Source organism: Tursiops truncatus, chromosome 16, assembly GCF_011762595.2.
Source record: "Tursiops truncatus isolate mTurTru1 chromosome 16, mTurTru1.mat.Y, whole genome shotgun sequence".
Classification (NCBI taxonomy): domain Eukaryota; kingdom Metazoa; phylum Chordata; class Mammalia; order Artiodactyla; family Delphinidae; genus Tursiops; species Tursiops truncatus.
The window spans coordinates 56,536,045-56,560,912 of record NC_047049.1 but is presented as its reverse complement, the minus strand read 5'-3'; the positions used below and the strand labels follow the sequence as shown (position 1 = coordinate 56,560,912).

Below are 24,868 nucleotides of genomic sequence, written 5' to 3'. Positions count from 1 at the left end.
TCTGTTCAGTGGTCTGTCAGCAGCCCTGCTTTGTTCATCCTGGAGTCTGTGCTTCATTTGCCCCTGAGAAATTTTAGAGTTTCACGGTAAGACTTCTGAATCCTGAGTTCCTGTGGCATTTGGGTTTCTACAAAACAGTGTAGCCACCATTTGTTTCCTTTTGGTAAAGTATCTTCCTGGCCCTTCATCCGCAAAGCGTGAGGTCAGCCTTCCTTCTAGCTGTTACCCAGAGCCTAATAGTAGGGCCTCTATGTAAATTTATGGGACATTTTCACTTGAAAATGGCTTAAAAAATGAATGATATTTCTACAGTTTACTGTTTTTCACTTTAAGTACATTTTCTGACAATATGTCTTCTATTAATCATTTAAGCAGTAGTAGGAGCCTTAAAGGAGTGTATTCAGAAGCAAGAACCCATGGTTCATTTAGTGCTGTCTAGAAAAATTTCACATTGATTGGCATCCTCTGTGGTTATGTGATGTAATATTTATAATATGTCACCCAGCCATACATCAAAACAAGTACGTCTCTTGTTTCATTTCCGTGAGATATGTTGATTTCAGAGAGGCCAGTCCAGTTTCAGGTCACATGGTGGACAACCACTGGACCAGAAATGAGAAGTGACCGGATTTATGGAGCTATTGGAAATGGACCCACAGTTGCTTCAGTTTCTACTGATGCTTTCCTCCCCTCCCCCCCCACATCACCCCTTTTCCTTCCTCACTTACCCCTGTGCACCCAGTTGGATTTTCTTGGCACACGTCCCAACAGTAGAATGGGCCCCTTAAATCCGTGAGTGAGCATGAACACGCTCCCTAGTTGCTGAGCGGTGCCCTGGTCCTGCTGGGGCAGGAACTGAACCGGGCCTGGGGTTTCTCTGTGCCGTTCATCACAGCTCATAGCTGTTAACGTGGTGAGCTGTTATAGCTCACCATGTTATTACAGGCGCTGAAACCTGCCCCTGCTTTGCCATGTATACACAGTGGGCTGCTATTTTGGAATGAATGTTGAATGGAGGTGCATGTTGAATGGTGGTGCTGGACCTGAAGATCCAGCAGCCTTCAGGACTGGGGCAGGAAAGGATGGGGAAGCCGAGATGAGCCAGGGGGCCACCACTGTACTAAGGTTCCCCTTGGGGCCTCCGGTGGACTTGAATACTGGCCAGACAATAAATCAAGTATGGGGAACTTGGATGCCCAGGACGGTCCATTTCTTGTCTTCCTTTGTCATTCTTTTCTTTCCTCTTACTGCAGGAAAGACAGTAGAGTGGAAGTCAGTGGTGCACAAGTGCTAGACCTCAAATAGGCATCAAATAAGGGAGTTGGTCTCATGGTCTCTTAGTGCCCCTTCCTCCACTAAATCCTTCTGTCACTAAATCCTTCATTCTCTCCTGCCACTCCAATCTCTGGTTGGCTTCTCCTTCCTTCCTCCTCCTCAGTAGGTCCCTCTGTATTCCTTACAACTTGAAATTATTTAAAACGTGACACCCTTTCTTTGTTGCCTCCCAGGGAGCAGCCCTGGGGCCTGCCCAGTGTCTGTCTCACGCAGCCAAGGAGAAGGAGGGAGGGACCTGCCATCGTCTGCTGGCCGTCTTGGGCTACCAGCATTTCCCAGCCATAGAGGAGCTGTAAAACTTGTGGCTTACATAACCCAGTGAGCATTTTCCAGCTAATCTGCAATCTGGGCTTTGAAGATCACAAGAAAACAAAGGTCACGGCCCAGAGATCAAAGTGACAGAAGCCCACAGCGTAATTGCTGGTGACCCTCTGTCGAGGGCCTTGGTCTGTCCTGTGGGTGTATTGTTTGCACTGAGACTTCAAACGTGCTGCCGGTGAACGGTGAGGGAAGTCAGCTGGCCTTGGCCGGTCGTCAGGCATTCATTAATGCTGTAGGTGAGCTCACCTCAACTCATTAGACAGCATTGTCATCTCTCCACTCACAGTGTTTGTTCATCCCTCTGTGGTCTTTATTGACTTTTCCTCATGGTTCTCCTTCACCTGGAGATGTGAAGGGGTGGTTAGACAAGGAAATTGGAGTAAAAAGAAAGGAGGATATGGATGCATTTATTGTAAATTAACTTGGAGGCACATGGAATTCAAGCCAGCTAAAGCTTAAAAGAGGCGGGGGCAGCATGTAGCCCTTTCCCTTCAGGGCACAGATGGAGAAATGGAGGCTCAGGAAGGTGGCAGAGGCTGAGCCAGGATCACACAGCAAGCGAAGCCCAGAGCCTGGGCTCTTCCCTCTGCCCCGTTAGTCCCCACGCTTTTTGTTGGGAAGACCTCCCTCTTGTCGTTTTGTCCACTCCCCCCCCCGCCCCCCAACACTTGAAAACTTTGGTCTCTTCCATAAGCTGCATTTAAGCCACTGCTATCTTTTCAAAATTCGTCAGAGACGTTTAGCTGTTGATCGGTGCTTTTGATCAGCATGAGGTAAGCAGTGTTAACCAAACTGGGTTGATATCATCCAGTCCAGAGCAAAGAAGCTTGATGTTTTGTTGGCGCGTCCACGCTTTTCTGTTAAGCTTTGTGAAAGTTTGAGAGCAGTTCATGGATCACCCTTGCTGCCCTCGGGGCCCCCGGGTGGGGCACCAGTCACCAGGTCTCCCCCCCTTCCCGTGCATGGGAGCAGGAAGGCAGCAAGAAGCAATAGGAAGAAGCATTGAGTGCTGTAAAAGGAAGGAAGTGGGGAGAATCCCAGTGACGCCACATCCAGTTCCCTCAGGATCTGGAAATGTGGTGTTTCTTGAGTAGAGTCTCCTCAGAGGATGAAACATGGCAGGCAGCCCCAGGAGCAGACACTGGAGATCTGTCTTGGTGTTCCTGTGGCTGCGCAGAGGGCCTGGGGAACAGCCGGATCCCCCGGGGAAGCAGATGTGGGCAGAAGACAAGAGCATCCTCCCTTCCCTTTGAAGTCTAGATGAAAAATGCCAGAGCTTCGGGATTTCGGTAGAGAAAATTGATTTGGGAGCAAACAAATAAACAAACAAAAAAGCCTTTCTGCTGTTCCTTTTGTCCCCCCTACCAGTTGTAGGTAACCGGTTACTTCCTAAGAGAAGTTCTTTCAGGAAGTGGAGGATCCTCTGTGAAAAGAGAGAGAACCCGAAAAGCTCTGTGTGGGGCTCTCACTTTTGGAGAATCTGTTAGCAGACAGAGACAGATGGGTCTTTGAACAACTTCCCAGGGTTACTGGTCTCCTCTTGATAACCTCACCTTCCGTATCACAGCCAGGAGGGCCCCTGATTTCACTCTCTACCCCTCCCAGCCCTGCGGCTTTCTCCCAGCCACCTTGGGAAGGTCAGGAAAGTTGGCATTGCCCTCTGGAGCAGGGGACCTGAGCCTTAGAACTTAGACAGATCTCTTTTCATTAAGCAGTGCCCTGGCTTAACAAGCAGTTTTATAAATCTGAAGCTGTCTCCGGGTGCTGCAGGATTTATAGACGGGGGTTTCTGCCATAAAGTGGTTTATGATGGCTGCCTTCTGTGTTATTAGTAGCTGTCTCTTCCTTCAACCATTGCTGTTTGATAATAGCTTTAAAACACCCAGAATTACTTACCTGCAAGCCCCATTCCCAATAGCCCCTGTTGACAGTCTGAATAAGTTTACTGCCCTTTTGTTGTACTTTACCTTCAAAACAAACTGATTGAACCATCAATAGCTCGTGGAAGCTGACAGAGGCATGTCATCTGGACTAGCCCTGGTGATTGCAGGTTATCTGGGGGAGTTAACCTCACCGCATTGTTAACTGAAATGTTTTATGTACTGTGCAACTTTAGGATATGGCTGTGATAACCCCAGTAACTAAGTAATACATCACAGTAAAGAGATTTTGGTGCAACAAATAACCCTGGATTAAATTTACAAGGGTTGAATTGATATTGTAAAAGCCTTCGTTCTGTGGCTTCGGGAATCCTCTCTTGTATTTTTATGGCAAACTTGTATTATACTCAGGATTGAAACTGCAGCTTTTGACACCCTGACATGACCTAGAACAAAGGGAAATAGATCTCCCAAGACCAGAATGGGACAGGCAGGCAGAAAGCCCACTGGACTTACCTCTTGGCAGTAGTGTTTGGAGCCAGTTCCAAACCACCAAGGGGCAGGAAGGTCTGGTAGATGTGGCTGCTGTCTGGGCGCTGGGTACCACAGACATTGGAGCACGACAGACCATTAGCAGAACTGGAAAGGAGACTCTTGGTGGCCTTACCAACCTCATAATTCCAAAACTGTTATTCCTCGTGATGTTGTTTTCACTTGCACAGTGGTTCGCAGCAGGCCTAGTAGCATCAGCCTCACCTGGGAACTTATTAGGATGTGAATTTGAGACTTCCTTCCAGATGTAGTGAATCACACTCTAGGGGTGGGGCCCTGCGATGTGTGTTTCCAGAAGGCATCTGTTAAACTCATGCCCCCTCAACTTTGATGCCCCCTCAACTTTGAGAACAACTGTGCTGGAATATAAGCTCGTTGAGAGCAGAGACCTTGTCTGTTTTATGCATCACCTCATTCTCAGTACCTAGTGCAGTTCCTGGCAGGTGGTAGCTTCTTAATAATTATTTGTTGGGTGAGTGAATTTGTAAGTAAATGAAAGAAGACATCTCTTAAGAGACCAACTTTGGGCCCTGAGCTGAGTTTCCGACTGAACTATCTGGGACAAGCCTTCCTAGTGCCTCTCAAACATCTTTAAGCATCGACCACCTGGAAACCCCAGGCTGGCCAACAGGATGGGAGTCAAGTCACCTCTGGTTTCAGGGGTGACTGGCAGCCTATTCCATGGGTGTTTCTTTGGTTCTAAAAGAAGAGTGCTCTGAAAACAGCAGCTCTTTGTCATCTAAAATTTTTAACTAGCTTAAAAGCCAGCACTTCTCTCTCTCTCCTTTGATTTCAGGGCTGTGATCCAAAGTGGGGCAAAATGACAACGTGCTGTCTGTTGTCACTGTGGTTCCTGCCAGCCCTGTGAAGACATCTTTCATTCCATCATTAAACACTGGCTGATTTTCTAATACTGATGTTTTCTTCCCCTGAATATTCATCTTTTCCCACCCTACACTTAGTGGGTGTCTTTACTCCTTTGAGCGTCACTCCTGACATATTGTTTCCATCTGTACGTGTCTTTATTTGAAAGAATCTGTTGTCATCAAGACTTTGCTGCTACAAGCAGAAGATGGAAGTTTTTTCTGACACTGACTGAGGCCAGTGGGAGTTCTCCTGGAGGATAGAAAGGTCATTTGGGCCTTTGTAGAGCTTTTCTAATTTAGGGTAAGCTTAGGCTGCATTTGGAGAGGGAAATGCTCAGGGAGAAGCAGGAAAGAAGGTAGTGCATAGTTTGAGGCCAGGAAGGAAGCAGGAAGTAGATCGTCAAATTTCCAGGACCTCAGATGTTGGTGTGGAAGTTTCAGGGGAGGAAAAGGATACACAAGAGAATTTAGAGTATTTTGACTTTAAAAAAGAGTAATATGAAGGCTGTGATCAGAGGCCTCTAAGCTGTTGTCTCTGGCACCTGAGTGATCAGCTAAATCTTTTACCTGGGCAAGCATATGCGAGGCCACGGGGTGATGTGAGACCACCTGATGAATGGGGAAGCTGGCCTTGGGAACCCAAGGCTTTGCTGAGGAGGGAGGCCTGCTACACACCTCAAGTAACATGTGTACTGAGAGAAAGCTCAGGGCTTGGGCTGCTTTAGGGCTTGGACCTTTGAAGCCTTCTTGAGATTTCCTGTTCCTCTTTCTTTGTGCTCCCAAAGCTACTTTGTGTATAACCTCAAACTTGGCACTTACCTACGCTGATTTCTAATTTCTTTGGGTGAGTCTTTCTTCCTCATTACACTAAGACCCTCTTTTAAGAGCAGGAACCATGTTGTAATCACCTCTGTATACCTAGGGTCTGGCACGTAGTAGGTGCTTAAGAAATATTTGTGCAACTGAAATGAACTGGTATTTTATGGAGTCCGTTCTAATGCTACTTTCCTAAATGGTGTGAGGGTGAGGGGAAAAAAAAAAAAAAACCTGGTCCCTGCCTTCAAAAAGCTTATAGTTGAGGTGAGGACATTAACTGAACACCAGCAAAGCAATTAAAACACAATAAAATGGGGGCTTCCCTGGTGGCACAGTGGTTGAGAGTCCGCCTGCCGATGCAGGGGACACGGGTTCGTGCCCCGGTCCGGGAAGATCCCACACGCTGCGGAGCGGCTGGGCCCGTGAGCCATGGCCACTGAGCCTGCGCATCTGGAGCCTGTGCTCCGCAACGGAAGAGGCCACAGCAGTGAGAGGCCCACGTACCGCAAAAATAAATAAATAAAATGTTAAATTGCAGGGTGCTGAAAATGCCTCCTGGGAGTGTTGAGAAGGGAGAAAGCAACACGGGCTGCGGGTGCAGGAGAAAACTTCCTGCAGGTTGGGATTTGGAAGATGAGTGGGTACGGAGGAGGCTGGGTACAGGGAGAAAAAGTCAGATTCCCATGGAAATGATTTATTGCTCTTGACGTTGGGTCCTCAACTCTTCTTCCTAAGCAGGACAGGGTCTAAACAATTGCTCCTTTGATTGATGGAGTATGGGGACTTGATGGAGAGCATCTGGATTGGTGACTACCATTGAGGAAGGAGACATATAGGCAGGTGTCTATATCTTTTATCTATCCATTTATATGTTTATGTACCTGTCTCCTGGCCAGGCAAGTCTTCTTGTCAACTCCATACACCTGCTTGATAGTTCATCACACAAGAGGTCGGTCATTGGGTTATCCTTGGAGGCCGTAATGGATCCCAAAGACTCTTTCCAGGGGGATGGAGACCATATAGCATTTTGGGGGCTATTAATATCCCCTAGAAACCAACTCTCCTTGTTTCTCCTTGATGGAGATAATCTTCATAGTGCCAGTGTAGAAGTAACTCAGTGATGATGAGAAAAAAGTCCTCAAGACCCCTGTTTGATTCCTCAAGGAGCATTTCTCAGCTATATGTGTTTCTTACTGCTATCCCAAAGTTGTCCAGGTTATTATTATTATCTTGATGGCAAATTAAAGTTTCTTGTCTCAGCTTCAAAATGAAGATTTGCTGTTATCTCAGAGATGAGAATGATCCAGATGACATTAATGGTATGATCAGGTTGTAGGTTATTTTCACTGAGAACTTCTTGTGTAGCAAAGATGTTGGGTCCATTTTTCAGAATGGTGGAAGGTAAGCACGTTGATAGGATCTTACTGGCTAATCCGGGGGGGGGGGGGGGGGGGGGGGGGGGGGTGTGTGTGTGTGTGTGTGTGTGTGTGTGTGTGTGTGTGTGTGTGTGTGTGTGTGTGTGTGTGTGTGTGTGTGTGTGTGTGTGTGTGTGTGTGTGTGTGTGTGTGTGTGTGTGTGTGTGTGTGTGTGTGTGTGTGTGTGTGTGTGTGTGTGTGTGTCTACCATTTTGAAAGTTTAGTTGTGTATCTGTGTAAAATAGAACCATTTGGATTTCCCCAAAGACTGGTTATTCATTCTTTGTGAAAGAAGAGAGGAGAGGCAGGAACCAAGGTCTTAACTTCTGAAGACCTAATGGTGTAGTTTCGCCTCATTAGACAAATTGCATGAAAGTTTGAGGCTGTCACCCCAGTCTTCCTGAGTTACCTCTGACTGTTCTCTTCCAGATGCTTTGTTCTGCACAAGCTGCCCAATTTGAAGTTTCTGGATGCTCGTAAAGTAACCAAACAAGAACGAGAGGAAGCTTTGGTCAGAGGGGCGTTCATGAAGGTGGTGAAGCCCAAGGTAAGCCCTGTACTGACTGTTCTTTGCAAGGATTTATGCCTCACCTGTTGGGTACTCTTTGACCCTGGAGGAAGTCCTCCTATGTGTTCAGAATGCAGGAGGAATCTCACACCAGGATTTCATCCATGGATATACTGTTGGCCAAACAAGAAGTAGAACTGGGTATAAACTGGGTCTTCCTGTGACCCAGCCTAGGGGACCTTATTGGAAAGGTGATTTCAGGCAGATGGCTCTTGTACCAATAAAGCAGCATCATACACAGCCCAATGGTGACGTTCCTGGGGAGGATTTCGGGCCTCCTGGAAAATGTTTTATTTACAAGGTGGGGCCTCTGCAGGTCTGTAGCTAAAAAAGGAGAAACAGGAAAGCATTGGGCATTTACTGTTTCTCAGGGGGGTAGTATTCCTCTAGTGCCTCAGAGGGGGCCCTTCTTTCTTGCGACCAAAGGGTAGCTGGGGGAGAGTGATTTTCTCTTGTCCACAGGTGAGGGCTCAGTAGCTCTTGGAAATATTGTTGGCAGGGAAGGTGATTTTTTTGACAGTGTGATCTGGGACTGGTGTGTGCTTCTGTCGTGTAGCTCATGGGAATGCTGTTTACTGACCTTTGCTTCGCCAGCTAAGTCTGCTTCGAGGCCATGGGATTGAACGTGGCGTTATCTTAATGACAGCGTTGATGAGGCAGGGGAGATTTGGCTTGGGGTCCTGGATTCAGACACAAGGAGATTATTAAGGACATGGGCTTGGGAGGAGCTGGGGTCCTTCAGTGAAGCCTGAGGCTCGGGAATGGACTTGATGACCCCTCTGGAGGTCCCTCACTGCCCTGGAGCTCTGTGGCGCTACGGTCACTTCCTGTGGGATCCTAGCTCGTGTGTTGAAAACACTAGCCCAGAAATCCTTGAGGTCTCGTTTGTCCTCACTGATTGACTTGGAGCACTCTGCACACGCATTGGAAGTGATTAAGAGGGAAAGAGGAAAAAACAAACAGAACCAAAACAGAAAAATGAAACCTCTTCTGTCAAGTTGCTCAACTGGCAGCAGACCTCAGGCCACTTTCTTTCCCTGAATCCACGAGGTGCAACTTATTTCCCGTTATGCTGAATAAAATTGCTAACAGTTGTGGAAATGTATGATATGGAGAGTATAATACTGGCAGATAAATGTATTGTTACCTGTTTCAGCATGTGGGAAGTTGAGTGATTCGCTTCGTAGCTATTAAAGTGTTAACAGTTTTACTAATGGAGGCACTGATTTGATGTATTGCTCATGACTGCCTTTAGTTATTCCAGCTTTTGTCCAAAAGAAATAATTTATTTCTTGGCCTCCTTTTTTTTTTTTTTTTTTTTTTTTTTGGTTAAAAGATTCCAGAGACAGCCCGTGTCACCAAACCAAAGTACGACAAATAGACTGTTTATAGTATCTTGGGTTCCTGACCATCCTGAATTTCTCACCGTCGTGTATACATGCATTTTATAGAATAGATGCTATTTCTCCTGCTCTCATTGTCTTTGACATGGAAGCTCTGGAAATCCGGAGGGTTCATAAAGATATACCCATCATATTGGGGTGGGGTGTCAGTGTCATCCAGTACTGTTCTAAGGTGTCCAGGTATGCGAGTCCTCACATAATCTTCTAACGTGGAAGGAAGGGAACGTTGGCTTACTGTACAGATGAGATAACTCAGGCCTTGAGACGCTATTTGGGCTGCTCAAGTCACCAGCTCATCATTGCTAGAGCCCGCGCTTTACCTGTGGGTCTGACTGCAGAGCCTACATTCTTCCACTCCGGCCACTTACCCCTGGAGCACTCATCTCACCATTCTCCCCATGCATCTCTCCATCCAAACAGAACCTCCGAGGAAGGCCTAAGTGAAGAAAACAGGAAACAGCAGGACTGTTCTGTTGGAGTAGAGATGGGGGAACTAAGTCCTCCCCTGCCTCTGAAAGCAGGGAATGACTCCTTAGCATCCAGCAGTAGCTGGTTCCCTGAGTCGTTAGCACCATCGTCAGAAATGCTCTTCAAAGCTCCACATCAGTTTCTGATCAGTTACAGAATGAGCTCACGTTTGTGTGGTGGATGCTGCCATCTTTACTAACTGTGTTAAGCTTTGAAAGAGCCATTAATTATTTGGAGAGAGACATAACTACTCTGGCAAAGCATGAGGACATTTGGTGGTTGTCCTTTTGTAGAGTTCCATGATTTCCAAGCTGGAGAGGGCTTCAGAACTCACCTGGTCTGTGCTCTTATTTTATGGGTGAAGGAACTGGGAGAGGACGTAGTTCCCTAAGGCCCCACAGTCCCTTGGAGGCAGAACTGGGACCAGAACCCAGACCATCTGGGCTCCCAGTGAAGTGCTCTCTTTACACTGTGATCCTTTAAGTGCACTGGAGGATTTCTCTGTGTTCTGGTTTCATATCAAGCTGTATGCCTCTCATGAATGGCGGGCAGTTCCCTTCTGTCTGCTGTTTGCTGGGCAATGTGCTGGTACTTCTCTTGCAGATAGAAAGAGGCCAAATGAGCTCCTTGCTGAATTAATAAATTGGGATTAAAAAGGCTGGTTCTCGCCTGCTCACAGTATGTACAGACATATGTTTGTTCCTTGCAGGTGTGTATATACGCTTTCCATCTCTGTGTGTGTGTGTGTGTATACATATATATATATATATGTATACACACACATATATATATATGTACTAGGAGGTATGTGTACACCCGGAGTCGGCTTCTAAGCGGAGAGCAATTTCCTCTCCGTGAATTGCCGACGCTGTGCTGAGCACACTTGGTGAAGACTTATTTTTCATCACGGGCTCGGAATCTCAAGTTGGCTTCTGTCCTTTCTGAGGCAGTGGCGTCCTGTTTTGCTTAGTTGGCAGAATGCGCTGATGGATGATCAAGGGGGCCGTGATTTGGGGAGCTGTTCTCATTTTATTCCTGACATAAAGTATTTGGGAGAATGGAAAATGCCTCTCCAATCACAGCCCTTGCCTTGGAGGTAGAGAACGGGCAGTCTGGGTGTTCACGGCTGACGCAAATGCAGAATCATCCAGTAACTCATAAACCCCCTAAGTCACAAGGGTTTGATCTGGTACCTGGCAGGCCCCAGTGCTTGAAGTGCAGAGTTGGCTCTCGCTCCCTCTCACGATGACACATTTCTCCTTCGTGGCTGCCTTTTGTTGTTTAAAAGCTGCCTTCTGTCTGAGCTCTGATTGTACAGAACGATGCTGTCATTCATTAGGAAGTGACAGCTAACGTTGCAGTGGCTCTTCTAGACTCTGTGTGTGTGTGTTTAGTGAATGGACCTACAACAGCTAGGCTTCGTTCATTTCCCAAAATTTTAAAGAAAATATATATCTCTGTCAAATATTGGCCATCGTATCATGCCACTGTCAATGCAGAGAGCACCACGCTGGACGCCTAGGAGGTGGTAGACCGCAAAGAACGGATTCTGTAGTGACCAGACCGTGACCCCTGCTCGCTGCTCCAGGAAACGTAGATCAAATCAGTGCAGAGACCTGTCCAGGAGGGTGTGTGTGGCGGGCACGCCGGCCCTGCACGTCAGAGAGACAGTGCAAGAATCCAACAGTTAGAATTGCTTATTATGTCCTGGCTTTGTAATTATTCATCCCTGTTCTGGCAAAGAGCACAGTTGTCATTTCTGTGACATAATTATTTAAAGCTGAGCCCTCTTGTTTTACAGGCACTTATAGGAAGTTGGCTACCAACAGTTTAATCTTTGTAATCTTATAGAAGCGATGGGAGGCACAGCTACCAGGGCAGCTGGACCAAGAACCTCAGCTTCTGTTAGAAAGTGTTTAGACATGTGTGTTTTTGCTTGTAATCATGACCCTTCTCTTATAGGTCATAGGTTTGTTTGTGAGTGTCTGTGTGTCCTTGAAAATATGACATCTGTGTCTTTATGTGGGCACACCTGAGTTTCCTATCCTGTGTAGCTTGTGCATTTGTGTAGTTTTGCGTAGTTTTGCATATTTGTGTATGTGTCTTTGGGTATTTTTCTTGGAGGGGGTGCACTATAGAATGTGCGTGTGTGTGTGTGTGTGTGAGTGAGAGAGAGAGAGAGAGAGAGAGAAAGGGGAATGGAGGAAAGGAGGCATAGGGAGACGTGATGTGTTAAAGGAATAAACGTGTACCTTTGGAAATCTTTTTTATTCTTGTCCTTTAACTGCAAGTTGAAAGCTATTTGGGTCCAAGGACCACCTGCTTCCCTGACTATACTACATAGTCCTGCTCTTGACACTTGGAGTTGGGCCCAAACTTTCCTGGGTACCTTTAGTTTCTTCCATCTGTGTCTGTGTTTTTGGAGTTCCAGGCAAAAGGCAAACTAAGATAAAGACAGGGAGTGGAAGCATCTGGAAGCCCACTCTTTGTCAGGACAAAGCTGCTGCGCACCTACTGGGGTGTCAGCTCCATGAGGATAGGAACTTGCTTTTGTTCGCTCCTCTATCTCCAGGGCTTGGTCAGTCACAGAGGCTCAGCCAGTACTCGTCAAAGCGATGAACTATGAACAGAGCATTTTGGAGGATCCATCCAAAAAGGTGGTCCATTTTTTTTATTGCCTCAATATGGTCCTCTGCAAAAGCAGGAAAGGGACTTTTACCAGAAGAAAAGGTAATAACTTGGACCTGTGTGTTGGCAGAAAAGAGGGATTCTGGGTCGCATATTTGTTTTTCTAAAGGATTTACCCTGGGATTACTTATGATGGCAAAACCTACGGCCATCGTGATCCCCAGGGCCATGGCTTCTCCGTGGGGCAGCTTTGCTGGGGTGGGCAGCAGGGGTGCAGTCCGAGCTCCCTGTCACTGCTAATGTGTTCTCTGAGTCCTTCTCTCGGAATCCTTCTGCTCATGTTAGGGATTTTAGGGGGAAAAAGTAGCTTTTCTCGGAAAACATGTTGGGGTACTCCACAAGTCTGTGGGTTGGTAAAATGAGATTTTCCCTGTCTTAGCTGCTCTTATGCTTTCTCTGTGCCATAAAGGAGCACTGCCTCATGGCTTGTTTGGCTTACTTATTGTTTTTTATGCCTAGCCTAGTTCTTCACTAAGTGCTACCTTGTTCTAAAGCACAGTGTGTATGTCTTTCATATATTCTCTTACCCCATGGGGCCAATTGCAAACATGTGAAAGGTTATCCGAAATTACCTCTAGATAGGTTGCAATTACTAACATTTACTCTATACTCAATATTTTTAAAAATACATATTTTACATAAAGCCTGGGTATGCCTGTAAATAAATATTGTAAACCACATGAACACGCAGTTTAAGTAGGCAATAAGCCGGTAGATGTTGAAAGTTCTCTACTGTGCCCAACTGTCAGAAGAAAACTAAAAATGTCAGTTGATTTTCTAGATATTTCTAACTACCTGAATACGTTAGTGTTTTACGGTTCTTTTCTGTTTTCACACAGATGTTTCTCGTCTAGAGACATATTCAGATTCTATTTCCAGTTACTTTATAGTAAGTTTTGAAGGGAGGAAAAATTTTTAATTCTTTTTTGGAAGATGCTTAGGCATTGTGTTTAGTAACAACTTCAGAAGCCAAAAATTTGCAGTTTGTTTGTTTTTCCTTCTTCTTTCTGATTTCACAGTTTGCCACATTCATTTGATGGGGGAATCACTTGTATTTCTTCATTTTTAGCACCTTGGCCTCCTGTGTCTCAAATAAATGCTTTCAGAGTGTTGCTTTTTGGAGACCATGTTGGTAGCTTTTTATGGCCTTGCTTTTTGATAGCAGCCCTCTGAAATCAGAGATAGACTGTTGCAGAGAAGTTGTGTCTCCAGCACCCTAGAGATAAAGCACCCTAGCAAAGCCCTGTAGATAGGAAATTGAAACCACAATAGAAGGAAAGTGAATAGAACTGTAGTTGATGGCAGCAGCCTCTGAGAGCCATGCCCAGATGTTCTGGGGGCCTGTGCAGGTGCTACACATATAGTACACATCATTCTCCATTAAGCCCAGTATCTGGTGAGATATCATTGTGTCTCTGTTGGAGTCATTGGCTTTCACTGCACCCCGTTGGCCCAGCTCCACATTCATCCTCTTTGTGGCCTCTAACATGCTGGCTTTTTTTCCAAAGATGTTTGGACAGACACATGCCTAGAGGATCATGGAAGTAAGTGGCATTTTTGGGGGAATGAGGTGTGTCCCTAGCATCATTTGTACAGCCTCTGGAACCCACCCATTGGGAGAACTGTGGTAGATTTCATTATTTGTCTAAAATCGTTCCACTCCTTCTGCCCTTGCCATGGCTTCCCCTTGAAGAGAGAAGCATACCTCTGCATCCCATTGACTTTGGATGTGCGTGGAAGTGACAGCATGCCAACTCTAGGCCAAGGCCTCACGAAGTACTATGTGTTTCCACTCACCCTTCTTGCACGCCCGCCATTTGCTGTGGAAACCACATGAGATGCAGGTTGAACAGACACACGCTGAGATTAAAGCCTGAATCAGAACTACCCCAGCCACCCTCGGACCTCTGCACAAGAAAGATGTGCTGGTCATAAGCCACTGAGGCTTTGAGGAGCACTGTTGCTGCAGAAACCTGACGAACACGTAGGCTGTCCGTGCTCACATTCTGTCCTCTGGCCTTCCCCGGCCACTTGAACCAGGGCTCTTAACTGAGACACAACTTGGGGTGTAGTGAAGTTCATGGCAGTTTTGGGTGTCACAGCACCAACTTCGGTAGGCTTTCTGGTTGCCTCACTAATTAGGATCAAAGGCCAGCCTCAGGGTCGACTGGCTGCTTAGCAGTGGATTATTAGTTGTGATGAAACTTTCCCGGTACGTGAGTCAAAGCAACACCTAGCGTATATTAGGTGTCCACTGTGTATTAGATATTGTACTAGCGACTTAATATTATCTCTCAATTTCTCTTTGAACTCGAATCTGCCAGTGATGATCAGAGAACTTGCATACATCACTTAAAATTACAGAGCAGTGTGGAATCCAGTTCTTCCCCAGGCCCACTTAGGCCCCTAAGCTCATGCCCTTTTTCCTGTATACCTTAAATTTCATCATCCAGACGTGGAGATAGGATGAGAGGCAGGAGAAGAAGAGCAGGACGACCAGGACATGGAAGGGAGCCCGAGGCAACTTTATAATTTTCAGTTTTGACCTTGTGACTACTCCCTCCAGCCCATTTTGGTGAAAATTTGTGGGCTAGGCCGAGAACGGCAGGAGCCAGGCGGTGGAGGGCTCGGTTGATTAGGCAAAGCTTGCAGCTTAATTTGAAGATGAAGAGGAACCTTGGGAGGGTTCAGAGTGGGAGGGAAGTGTGGGCAGGTCTGTGTTTGGATCCCTGGGCATCTGGTGGGCGGGGGTTCGGGGGGTACTAGCGCTCTGTGTATACAGCAGGTGTTTTGGAAATCTGTACAGAGGCAGCTGCCGGCCCGAGGCCACCCAGCAGGGAGCATCCAGGCCAGTGTTGGTGCTCACGTGGCCACGCAGGTCAAAGAGCTGGGGCCCAGAGGCCTCCCCTGACCGCAGGGAGGGGTCTGGCTGGTAGCGAGCAGCTCAGATGCTGGGATGAGGGGAAAGCCGATGGCTGTCAGAGACCCAGTAGTAACTCGCCTGGCAGAGGGTCTCTGACATTCTAAAAAGTTCTTTGACACGTTCTTACCCAAAAGACCCTGTCCCCTATGGTATCAGCTGCCTTAATTTTAAGGAATGAATTTAAGCCTTCTTAACTGAGCCATGAGAAATCCTCATTTGTGTGATCTCTGGTAATGATTAAGATGGAGCCTTACTAGCCGACTATGTCTGTAATCTGTACATTTCCAGCCTGACATTTTCTTGATCCACTTTAGAAGACTGTTCTTGGTATTTTCCATTTGCAATTTAGTTTTTTTTAAATTATTTTTTAAAATTAAGCTTGACGGGAAAGAGAAGAGGGGAAGAGGAAAATAAAGACGCTTCCTTAAGAAAGTGGGTTCTCAGAGCATAAAGTTGGGGTGCTGATTTCAAGTTACCCATGTTTAAAGCTCACATCACCCTGTATTCCGTGTGCAGCTCAGGGCTTGGCAGGGAGCTGTCCTCCTGAGCAGGTGCATTGGTAACCTGGGGCAACACCTTATCCTTAACACGCTTTACTCTCCTTGATCTCCCCCCACCCCCGCCAACACACACACACACACAGACACACACACACACACACACACACACACACAGACACACACACACACACACACACAAACACAAACACACACACACACACACTTTGCTTTGAGCCTTTGAGCCTGATGATTCCAGGCCAGTGATGAGGAAGACTGGGTTGGAAGTACAGGACCACCTTGTCTAGAACAGAGGAAAAAGGCCGATGACTGAGGTCTGAGCGAGGGGAGGATCGTGATGGCGGCAGCGTTCTCACCCTCCACCGGTTCCCTGGGCCTTGCTCTCTGCCCTTCTGACCTCTGTGGCTTCATGAGTCTCTGCCTTGCTTAGAAAGTCCCTTCTGGACCCATGGCAACATCAGATCGTAGGGACTAAACCCTCAGGCGTATAGGGTTCCTGTAAGGCAGGGAAGCCTGCAGGATGGATGGCTCACTAGGGAAAAATCATGAACATTGTTCTGAAGCTAACTTTGATTCCGTGTTAATATTACTTGCAGTTCCATGGCTAAGAGAGGAAGAGAAAACAAAGATGGTGTAGTCTCAATTTCTGCTCTTGAGTTCTGGTTATTTCCAAATTGCCTGCAACTAATAGCAGATGTACTGGTTTGCTGCCATAACAAAATAGCACGGACTGGGTGGCTTTAACAACAGAAATTCCTTTTCTCACAGCTTGGAGGCTCCAATTCCAAGATTAAGGTGTTGGTGGGATTGGTTTCTTTTGAGGTCTCTCTCCTTGGATTGCAGGCGACTGCCTTCTTGCTGTGTCTCCACATGGTCACCTTGATGTGCACACACAACCCTGCTATCGGTTTGTGTGTCCAGACGTCCTCCTCTTACAAGGACAGGTCATATTGGATTAGGGCCCACACACTGGCCTCTTTTTAGCTCAGTCACCTCTTTAAAGGTCCTGTCTCCAAACATAGTCACGTTCTGAGGCACTGGGGGGTTAGACTTCAACATAGAAATTTGGGGGGGGGACACAATTCAGCCCCTAATAGCAGACGAGAAGAGTGAACTTTAAGAAGAATATATTTAAGAAAACTCATGTAGGCTTAGTGATAAAAGGGATGTCTATGATACTTAACATTTACTTGTTCTTTTCATTGTCCGCAAAAGCCTGAGAAGCAAAATCAGTGGATAGAATAAAGTTGTAGGATAATCTTAGGTTTCCAACTTCATGGGAGTTAAAAGTCTTCACAGAGTTTGACTGAAACAGAAATTTGACCTGTTTGCCTGAGTGCGGCTGATAAATACTTCTCAGGATCTCATCCAGGTGAGTGCCAAGCAAGTATGCACAGGTAATTGCCAGGATTAGTGGGAGCTCCAGTAATGACATCTCCCCGACACAGTAGGCTGAGTGAGGAGCCCGATGCTCAGAGGGGAGCTTCTTCTCATTAAAAAAAAAAAATTACCCCTAGAGGTACCCTTTGCCCCAAATTGTTCCTTGAGGAGTGAAAAGAAGCTGTTTCTTGTTATAAGGGAGAAGTGTCCTGACACACGTCCACTGGTCTCTGCCTGTTTCTCCAGAGCTTATTTCTCCCTGTCAAGACGTCCAGGAACATCCCGTTCCCCGGTAGCTGTTGGATCCGGCTTGTGAGTTGGTTCCAAGACTCTAGGAAGTGTGTTTTTGCCTCTTCATTGTTTTGTCTACCTGTGGTCACCGTGGCTGGCTTCTGGGGCCCGTGTCTACACTCTGACTCTAGATGCAGCCTCACTGTCCCTCTGAGCAGGCGAAGTGATGTTTCACAAGCATGATGGGGCAGGTCTGCCCTTGGGGTCCTTGAAGGCTGATGGTACAATTAGCTCTTTTATTTGCTTTTCTGCTCCTTACAGTAGAGTGTCTTAGATTAACAGACAGGGCGCCAGCAATAATGCACAGATGCTCTGTAATTGGGGCTTCCTTTGATGTTAATTTAGCGAAGTTCAGTGCTATTGTCAGTGATAGCAATTATGCTCAGCCTTTTCACCAAGGACATTTTAGGATAATTTTATTTTTCATGTGCATTTTAAAATATGGCAGTAAATTCTGAGCTACACTACCTGAATTAGAACTCATTATTTCTTTTCAACAGCCAACCACTGCTCTCTGTCTATGCTCCAAAGCTGTATCTTTATTTTTCTTTTCTGGAGTGGGGAATTTTAAAGTGGGGCTTCTACCTCACGAAGCTTTTTAGCTCATGAGTGAAATTTAGAAGTGAGTCTTTTGGTTTTTTGTTGGCGTTTTGTACTGTCACAGAGACTGTCTGGCTTAGTGACCTCTCCCATGTTTTATCTGGACCATTTTTATTCATTCCTTCCCATCGCCTGACCTTTATTCTTGTTCTTGACATGATTCAAGAAGTTGCCTCCAGCTGTTCTTTTGGGGAGGTTTAAAATCTGCATTTATCATGGCTCTTGTATTCCATGGCAAACCTCTGATTCTTACTTTGTTCATGGGCTGTTGTCAGATTTGCTCTTCCATTTGGGGGCCAGTCTCACTCCAGGTTTCAGGATTATATTTAGGTTTGGATTAAAGGCCACACTTCTGCCATCTGTTTCTCCATTGTTACTACGGGGCATGTCATACCTCCTTTCACATTTGTTGTGAGGATTAACTGAGATCATGTGTATAAGCAGCTCACACAGTCTCTCTGGTATGTAGCTAGTGTTCTTAGGTGTGGCATTTCAAAACAGCTCTGTTTTGGGGCCATTGCTGTGTCTTCCAGTTGTGTGAGTGAACACGACGAAGATGATTTTGGCTTGAGTTGGGGGGTGTATTAGTTGCCCGGGGGCTGCCTTAACAAAACACCATAAACTGGGTAGCTTAAACAACAGAACTTTATTTTCTCACAGTTCTGGAGGCTGGAAGGTCCACATCAGGGTGCCACATGGTTAGGTTCTGGTGAGAGCCCTCTGCACAGCTTGCAGACAGCCATCTCTCACTGCTGTGTCCTTACGTGGCAGGAAGAGGGAGAGGGAGAGCAATGTTGATTGATTGATTGATACGTCTTCCTCTTTTTATAAGGCTGCAGTCCTATTGGGTCAGGGCCCCACCTGTATGTCCTCATTTAACCTTAATTACCTCCCAAAGACTACCTCCAGAAACAGTTACATTGGGGGTTAGGGCTTCAGCATATGAATTTGGGGGAGCATAATTCAGTTCATAGAAGGGGGTATTGCCCCTATAGTCCTGGTGACTTAACTGAGTTTTCTAGGATTTATACTTAAGCGTTTCTAAGGTTTTACTAAGTGTTACTTCCTGATGAGAGTAAAACACCTAAAAGAAAGGAATATGGGAGGAGAAAGAGGGTCTCCTGTTGATCCTGGGGAGGCTGGGCCCCTAAGTTTGGGGGTCTTCCCAGGCACTACACAGGCCTTTTTGTTCTCGTGGTTATGGTGAGGGGAGGGAACCAGGGCAATAAGAGGTGCAAGAAAAGTACGTGCAGTATTAAGACATAGGAAGTCCCACAGTCACTGATGCAAACAGGAGACAGTGCTGCACCGTCCCCAAGCGGACAGCAGTAGGGCAGTCCCCCCATAGGGTCCAAACTGAGCAAGGGATGCCTGGTGCAAAAATAAGCCCTTAAGCCCTTTCGTTTGGGTGACCTTGGACTCAACTCTCATAATCCTCCTCCAACTCCCTTGGCGAATCAGGAAATCAAGGCTGATGTTTCGATTCTAGAATTTGTCACTGGAGTCAGTCCCCTTCTGCCCCATAGTAAAATGGAGAAAACCAGGGAGTGAAATCTGGGGGCTTGTTACACATGTCCAAAGAATATTATCTCATCATTAGAGGGGGCTTTGAAAACCCAAGGTTGAGATACTGGATCTCTGGATAATTAGAAAACAACCAAGAGCTGTATTACACCAAGCCACATTTTTTTTTCCCTCTGAAAAATCTGTTTCAGTTCAGTATGTTAAAAAAAAAAAAAAAAAAAGTCTGATTTCTGCACTCATTCTAATTTTTAGTCATGGGATGTTTTGGAAAAGATTAAATTACAAATTATTTTTGTTCCTTGTATTCAGAAAAGCCTCAATACCAGTTTGTGCCTCTGGACTTTGGGATTACAGAGGCCGAATCTGAACTCTGTGCATCGCGTTTGCTTAGGTGAAAATGGGTAGAAATAAAACAGATGAAGGAATGAAAAGCTGTGCCGTCTTTGCTTCCCCTCCCCTCTTCTTTTCCACATTATATGACTAAATGTGCAACTTTGTTCACATAACTGCTACAAACAGTTCACTGTGTAGGCCAAACGCTCTCTAATGCAGTAAAATTAAGAAATAATATGCTTTGAAAGTGATTTATGAGTGTGGTTAAACTGCCAGATTTACAAAGAAATAGTTCAGATCTTGGGAAGCCTCAGGAGTCACGTCAAAAATGAATTTGACCATGATTTAAACTGCTACTTTTCTTACATGACATTTAATATGTGTACTTTGGAGGCCCATATGTCTTTAATAAAATAGCATTAAGTTTTAAATATGATATGAATGCAGCCAGTTTCTAAATTCATAACCTTTTCCACAACTCCAAAATGCTAACCAGTAAGGGAGTCATACACACAATAAAACATAAACCTTAGAAAATAGCTTTTTATTAAAATGGTTAGACACTTGGCAGCTGGGTTGCAATGTAATAAATACTTACAGCATTGTGGGTTTATCAGACGTTGTTTACCCTACAAGCAACTGGGACCAGACAACTAATTACAACCCCTGCACAAAAGCAGTTCAGGCTGAGTACCCCTGAGCGTATCAGAGAGGCAAAGTAGTTTTGCTGAGAGTCCTGGACTTGGGTTCTCGGAGAGCTGGGTTCTGATCCGTCTCCACCACTTAAAGGAGTGTGACCTTAGCCAGGTTGCACCATTGCGATAATTTTCCCTAGCCTGTGTCACGGAGACAGTACCACCTGCCACGCAGGTTGGTTGTGACGATGAGAAACAGATGCATCAAGGCATCTGGCACAGGGCCTGGTGCATAGTAGGCGCACAGCAAAGAGAATCAATTGTTTTGAAAATATTCTTTAATGAAAAAGTAGTTTAGGCGAGATCGTCAGGTCCCTTGTAGCAGTTCTGTGACAACTATAGGATGGCGCTTAGAAAAGGGAAGCCACTTAGCCAGAGGTCAGTTTAAGTCTCTCAGAGAATGAATAAGGAAGCGCCTTGCTTCACTCCCTTCTGAAAGGCACAAGCAGGTCGGAACTGACAGCAAGACATACCTGGTTCAGGGAGCGCAGGAGTGTGTTGGGGCCACCATCACTTAGCTGTTCCTGGAGATGGAGGTAAGGTGTGCAGTGCGGCCTCTTCCTGCCTTCTGGGTTTCCAGGTCATAGAAAATGAGAGTTACTCTTGTAAGCTGTATTGCATCACAGCAAAAGGTCTTTCATTGCTGCTGCTGCTTCGTGTGTGTGTGTGTGTGTGTGTGTGTGTGTGTGTGTGTGTGTGTGTGTGTGTGTGTGTGTGTGTGTATGTATGAGAGAGAGAGAGAGAGAATGTGTAAACAGATCTCTCTGTGGAATAGTTTTGAAGTGAGGCTTTCCTGATTTCCGTGTTTATAGTTGCTTGTGTGCAACTTGCTTTTCTGTATCTCAGAGGAAACAGCCAGTCTGGCCATGGTCTGATTTTGTCTGTCCATGCAACTAAACGTTACTACCCTCCACAAACTTCCTTAGGAAGGAATTCCTGAATTTCCTAAAAGGGGAATTGTAAGTGATGTTTGAACTCAGCCTTTGAATCTCAGGGCTCAGACTTATGTGTGGTAATCAGAGATTAAAAGGCCCTGGGACCATTTCATTTTGTTTTATTTTATTTTTAGATGTTTTTTAAAAACAATGTTATGTTATGTTTTTAGATGTTTTTTAAAAACAATTTCCCTTAATGTTTCCATTAAGGGAAATTAATAAAGGAAATCTTTCAACTGTATTCCCTACATGGTAACTCCGTGCCTTTTCATTTTGCCCTGTTCCATTTTAAACCTTATCCCTTTCGATAGGTATTTGTGTGTGTTTAATGCTCTACTTTTTTACCTAACATTTTTATTGTGGTACTTTGTAGTCTTCAAATTTATTCTTTTTATGGAGTCTACAGTTCTTCATCAAATTGATATAAGTACAGTCGGTTACCAAACCATTTTCCCACTGTTGCTAGATTTTAACCTTATACATAAAATACTGCTAGTTGTGTGTGTATGTGTGTATGTGTTTCCTTTAAATTATTTCCGTAGGATAATTTTCCAGGGATGGGTTTATCGGATCTCAGGATATGGGAGAACGGCCGTTTGAAGCTGTGTGTAAGAATGCCTAGGGACTTCCCTGGTGGTCCAGTGGGTAGGACTCTGTGCCCCTAGTGCAGGGGACCCAGGTTCAATCCCCGGTTGGAGACCTGGATCCCGCATGCATGCCGCAACTGGAAGTTCGTGTGCCACAACTGAGAAGCCCGCATGCCACAGCTAAGAGGTCCACATGCCGCAAATAAAGATCCCGCATGCCGCGACTGGGACCTGGCGCGGCCTAAATAAATAAATATTTAAAAAAAGAATGCCTAGGTACCATCTTCAAGTTGGCGGTCTGTCGTGGATGAGTCACTCCACCTGTGAGGCTGGAGGCAGAATGTAGGTCAAAAGGGACACCTAACACTTCCAAGGCTCTCTTTGGGAATGGGCTTCCCAAGGTCTTATTGGTTGGTATGGTTCAGAGTCTGTGGGAGCTCCCACAAAGCATGCATTGACCTGCTGAGTTATAGTCCTAGGGAATTACAGGTTCCCTCAGCATCCTGAAAATTATTAACAGCATGCAACCCTGATCAGTGTGAATGTGCCTTTAGACTGTTAGCCAAATCTTTGCATAATACCAATCATTCTACCTATAAAAGCACAAATATGTTATTGTTCTCAATAGGCTATTTAATGCAGCTTTGGGGAGGCAAAAAGAGAAAAGAAGATTACAAGCTGGCTGATCTTGCTTTTATTTCTCTTAAATCTATCCACACTTCTCAGGGGTTGTACTCGTTTAAAGATTGTATGCAACTGTGCAGTCTGTGTGATTTGGAAAGCAAATCAAACTAAATATGAAGTTTTCAGCATGTGTTGTTTTTAAAAGATTTCATACATTTATTTCAAATATACATTTCTTCCCGAGTAGTGCTAAACCTATAATCTTTTTCTTGTTACATTTCTTTTTTTGGGAAGGAGGCCGAGAGGGTGACTTAGTTTTGGAGTGGAAGGTTCCTATTAACATTTACCTCCTTCTTGTGCGACATTATTCACAGCAGAGCTATTAAGGCTAATTATTTTCAGGTTTCTATCAAAGGGGAATATTTGAGCTGACAAAGAAAAAGAAGCATTTATTGGGAAGAAAAATGGCCTGTTTAAATAAGAAAGGGATCATTATCATGTGCATCCTACCTCTACCTCCCAGTTATTAGTCTGTGAGGGGAGGAGGGGCCAGGAGACCCCAGGGGAGTCTGTGAGAGGAGGTTCTAGGGGGCTGTGCTCACTGAGAAGCTTGGTACCCCAAGAAGAGGCAGTGCTTTTCCCCCCTCATTTGTCTGCAGCCCATCTGGGTTGCTCATTGACCTTGGAGCTATTGTCAGTCTGTTATTTTCCTTCTCTTCTTGGGTAAAATTCACTGATCCTTGGTATGTAGTGGGAAGAATATTGGTTGGGGAGCTGGATGTATCAGTCAGGAAAGGCTAACTGCTGTGACAAGTAGCCCCCGAGTCTGTGGCTTCATCACTCTCAGTCCACTGAGGGTTTCTGGATGGGGAGTGCGGAGCATCCTGTCCATCAGGGACCTAGATTCCTTCTATCCAATGGCTCTGTGGTTTTCTTGGGCCTTGGGGTTCTTCACTGGCTTCAGCCCATGGATGGAGCAAGAGCAAGAGTGTGGAGAATTGTGCACATGATTGATGGGCCTGGTTTTGAGGTGACGTACATCACTGATTGGCCAGAACTCAGGCAAATGGACACTCATAACTGGAAGAGAGTCTGGGAAATGCAGCTGTTGTGCACTGAATTGTGTCCCTGCCCCCAAGTTCATATCAATACATTGAAGCCCTAATTCCCCGCACCTCAGAATGTAACTGTATTTGGATACTGTGCCTTTAAAGAGGTGACTTAAAATGAGGCTGTCTGGGTGGGCCCTAATCCAATATGGCTGGTCCTTATAAGAAGAGGAGATTAGACACACAGAGAGACACCAGGGGGTGTGTGTGTGTGGAGGGAAGACCATGTAGGGAGGCAGCAAGAGGGCAGCTGTTTGCAAGCCAAGGAGAGAGGCCACAGGAGAAACCAACCCCACTGACACCTTGATCTTGTACTTCCAGACTCAAGAACTGAGAGAATGAATTTCCTTTGCTTAAACCACCCAGTATGGTATTTTGTTATGGCAGCCCGAGCATACTAATACTGCAGCTTGGCTGAGGGCCCGAAAAGAAAAGTGGATATGTTTAGTGAGCACCGAGCCCATCTCTGGCACCCTGAGTACTCAGATGTGAGTTCCACTCCAGCAGTCAGCTTGCTGGGTGCTCTTGGGCAATCTCTCCCTCCAGAGCTCAAGTCCTCATCTACAAAATGGGTGAAGAGACTTAGATGACCTCTGAGGGTCTCCCTGTAGCTCTGTGATCTGACCATGTGCGCAGATCTCCAGCCTGACATCTGGGCTGGGGATGAGTTCACCAGAGGCACCCGAGGCCGCCGGTCTCTGCGGTTGCAGGGAGACGCCACAGCGGCATGCTGAAGAGCCCAGGTTTAGGGGTCAACAACCTGGATTCAAGCCCTGGCTCTCTCATTTGCTATGTGACTTTGGACGAGTTAGTGCCTCAGTTACCTCATCTTTAAAATGGAGTTAATAAAATAAGAGTTGTTGGATTAAAGGGTTAAAGAAAATGATGAATAGAAAGCACTTAGCCCAGGGTGTGGTACAAAATAAAGGCTCAAAACGATTTAGTCTCACCCTCCCTGTCTATTCCCCTTTCTATCTTTTCCTTTTTCAGTTTTTATCTTCTTTCTGATTATTCTCAATTCAAAGTTCTGAGTGTGA

General features: G+C 45.8%; 1 protein-coding gene across 1 annotated transcript in view; it reads left to right on the top strand.

Moving 5' to 3' along the window:
• LRMDA (leucine rich melanocyte differentiation associated) overlaps positions 1 to 24,868 on the top strand; it is a 1,127,525-nt gene that overhangs the window by 609,868 nt on the left and 492,789 nt on the right. Inside the window, exon 5 of the mRNA XM_033841616.2 lies at positions 7,615 to 7,732. Within this exon, the coding sequence (XP_033697507.1) occupies positions 7,615 to 7,732 (118 nt within the window). The remainder of the gene's footprint in view (positions 1 to 7,614; positions 7,733 to 24,868) is intronic.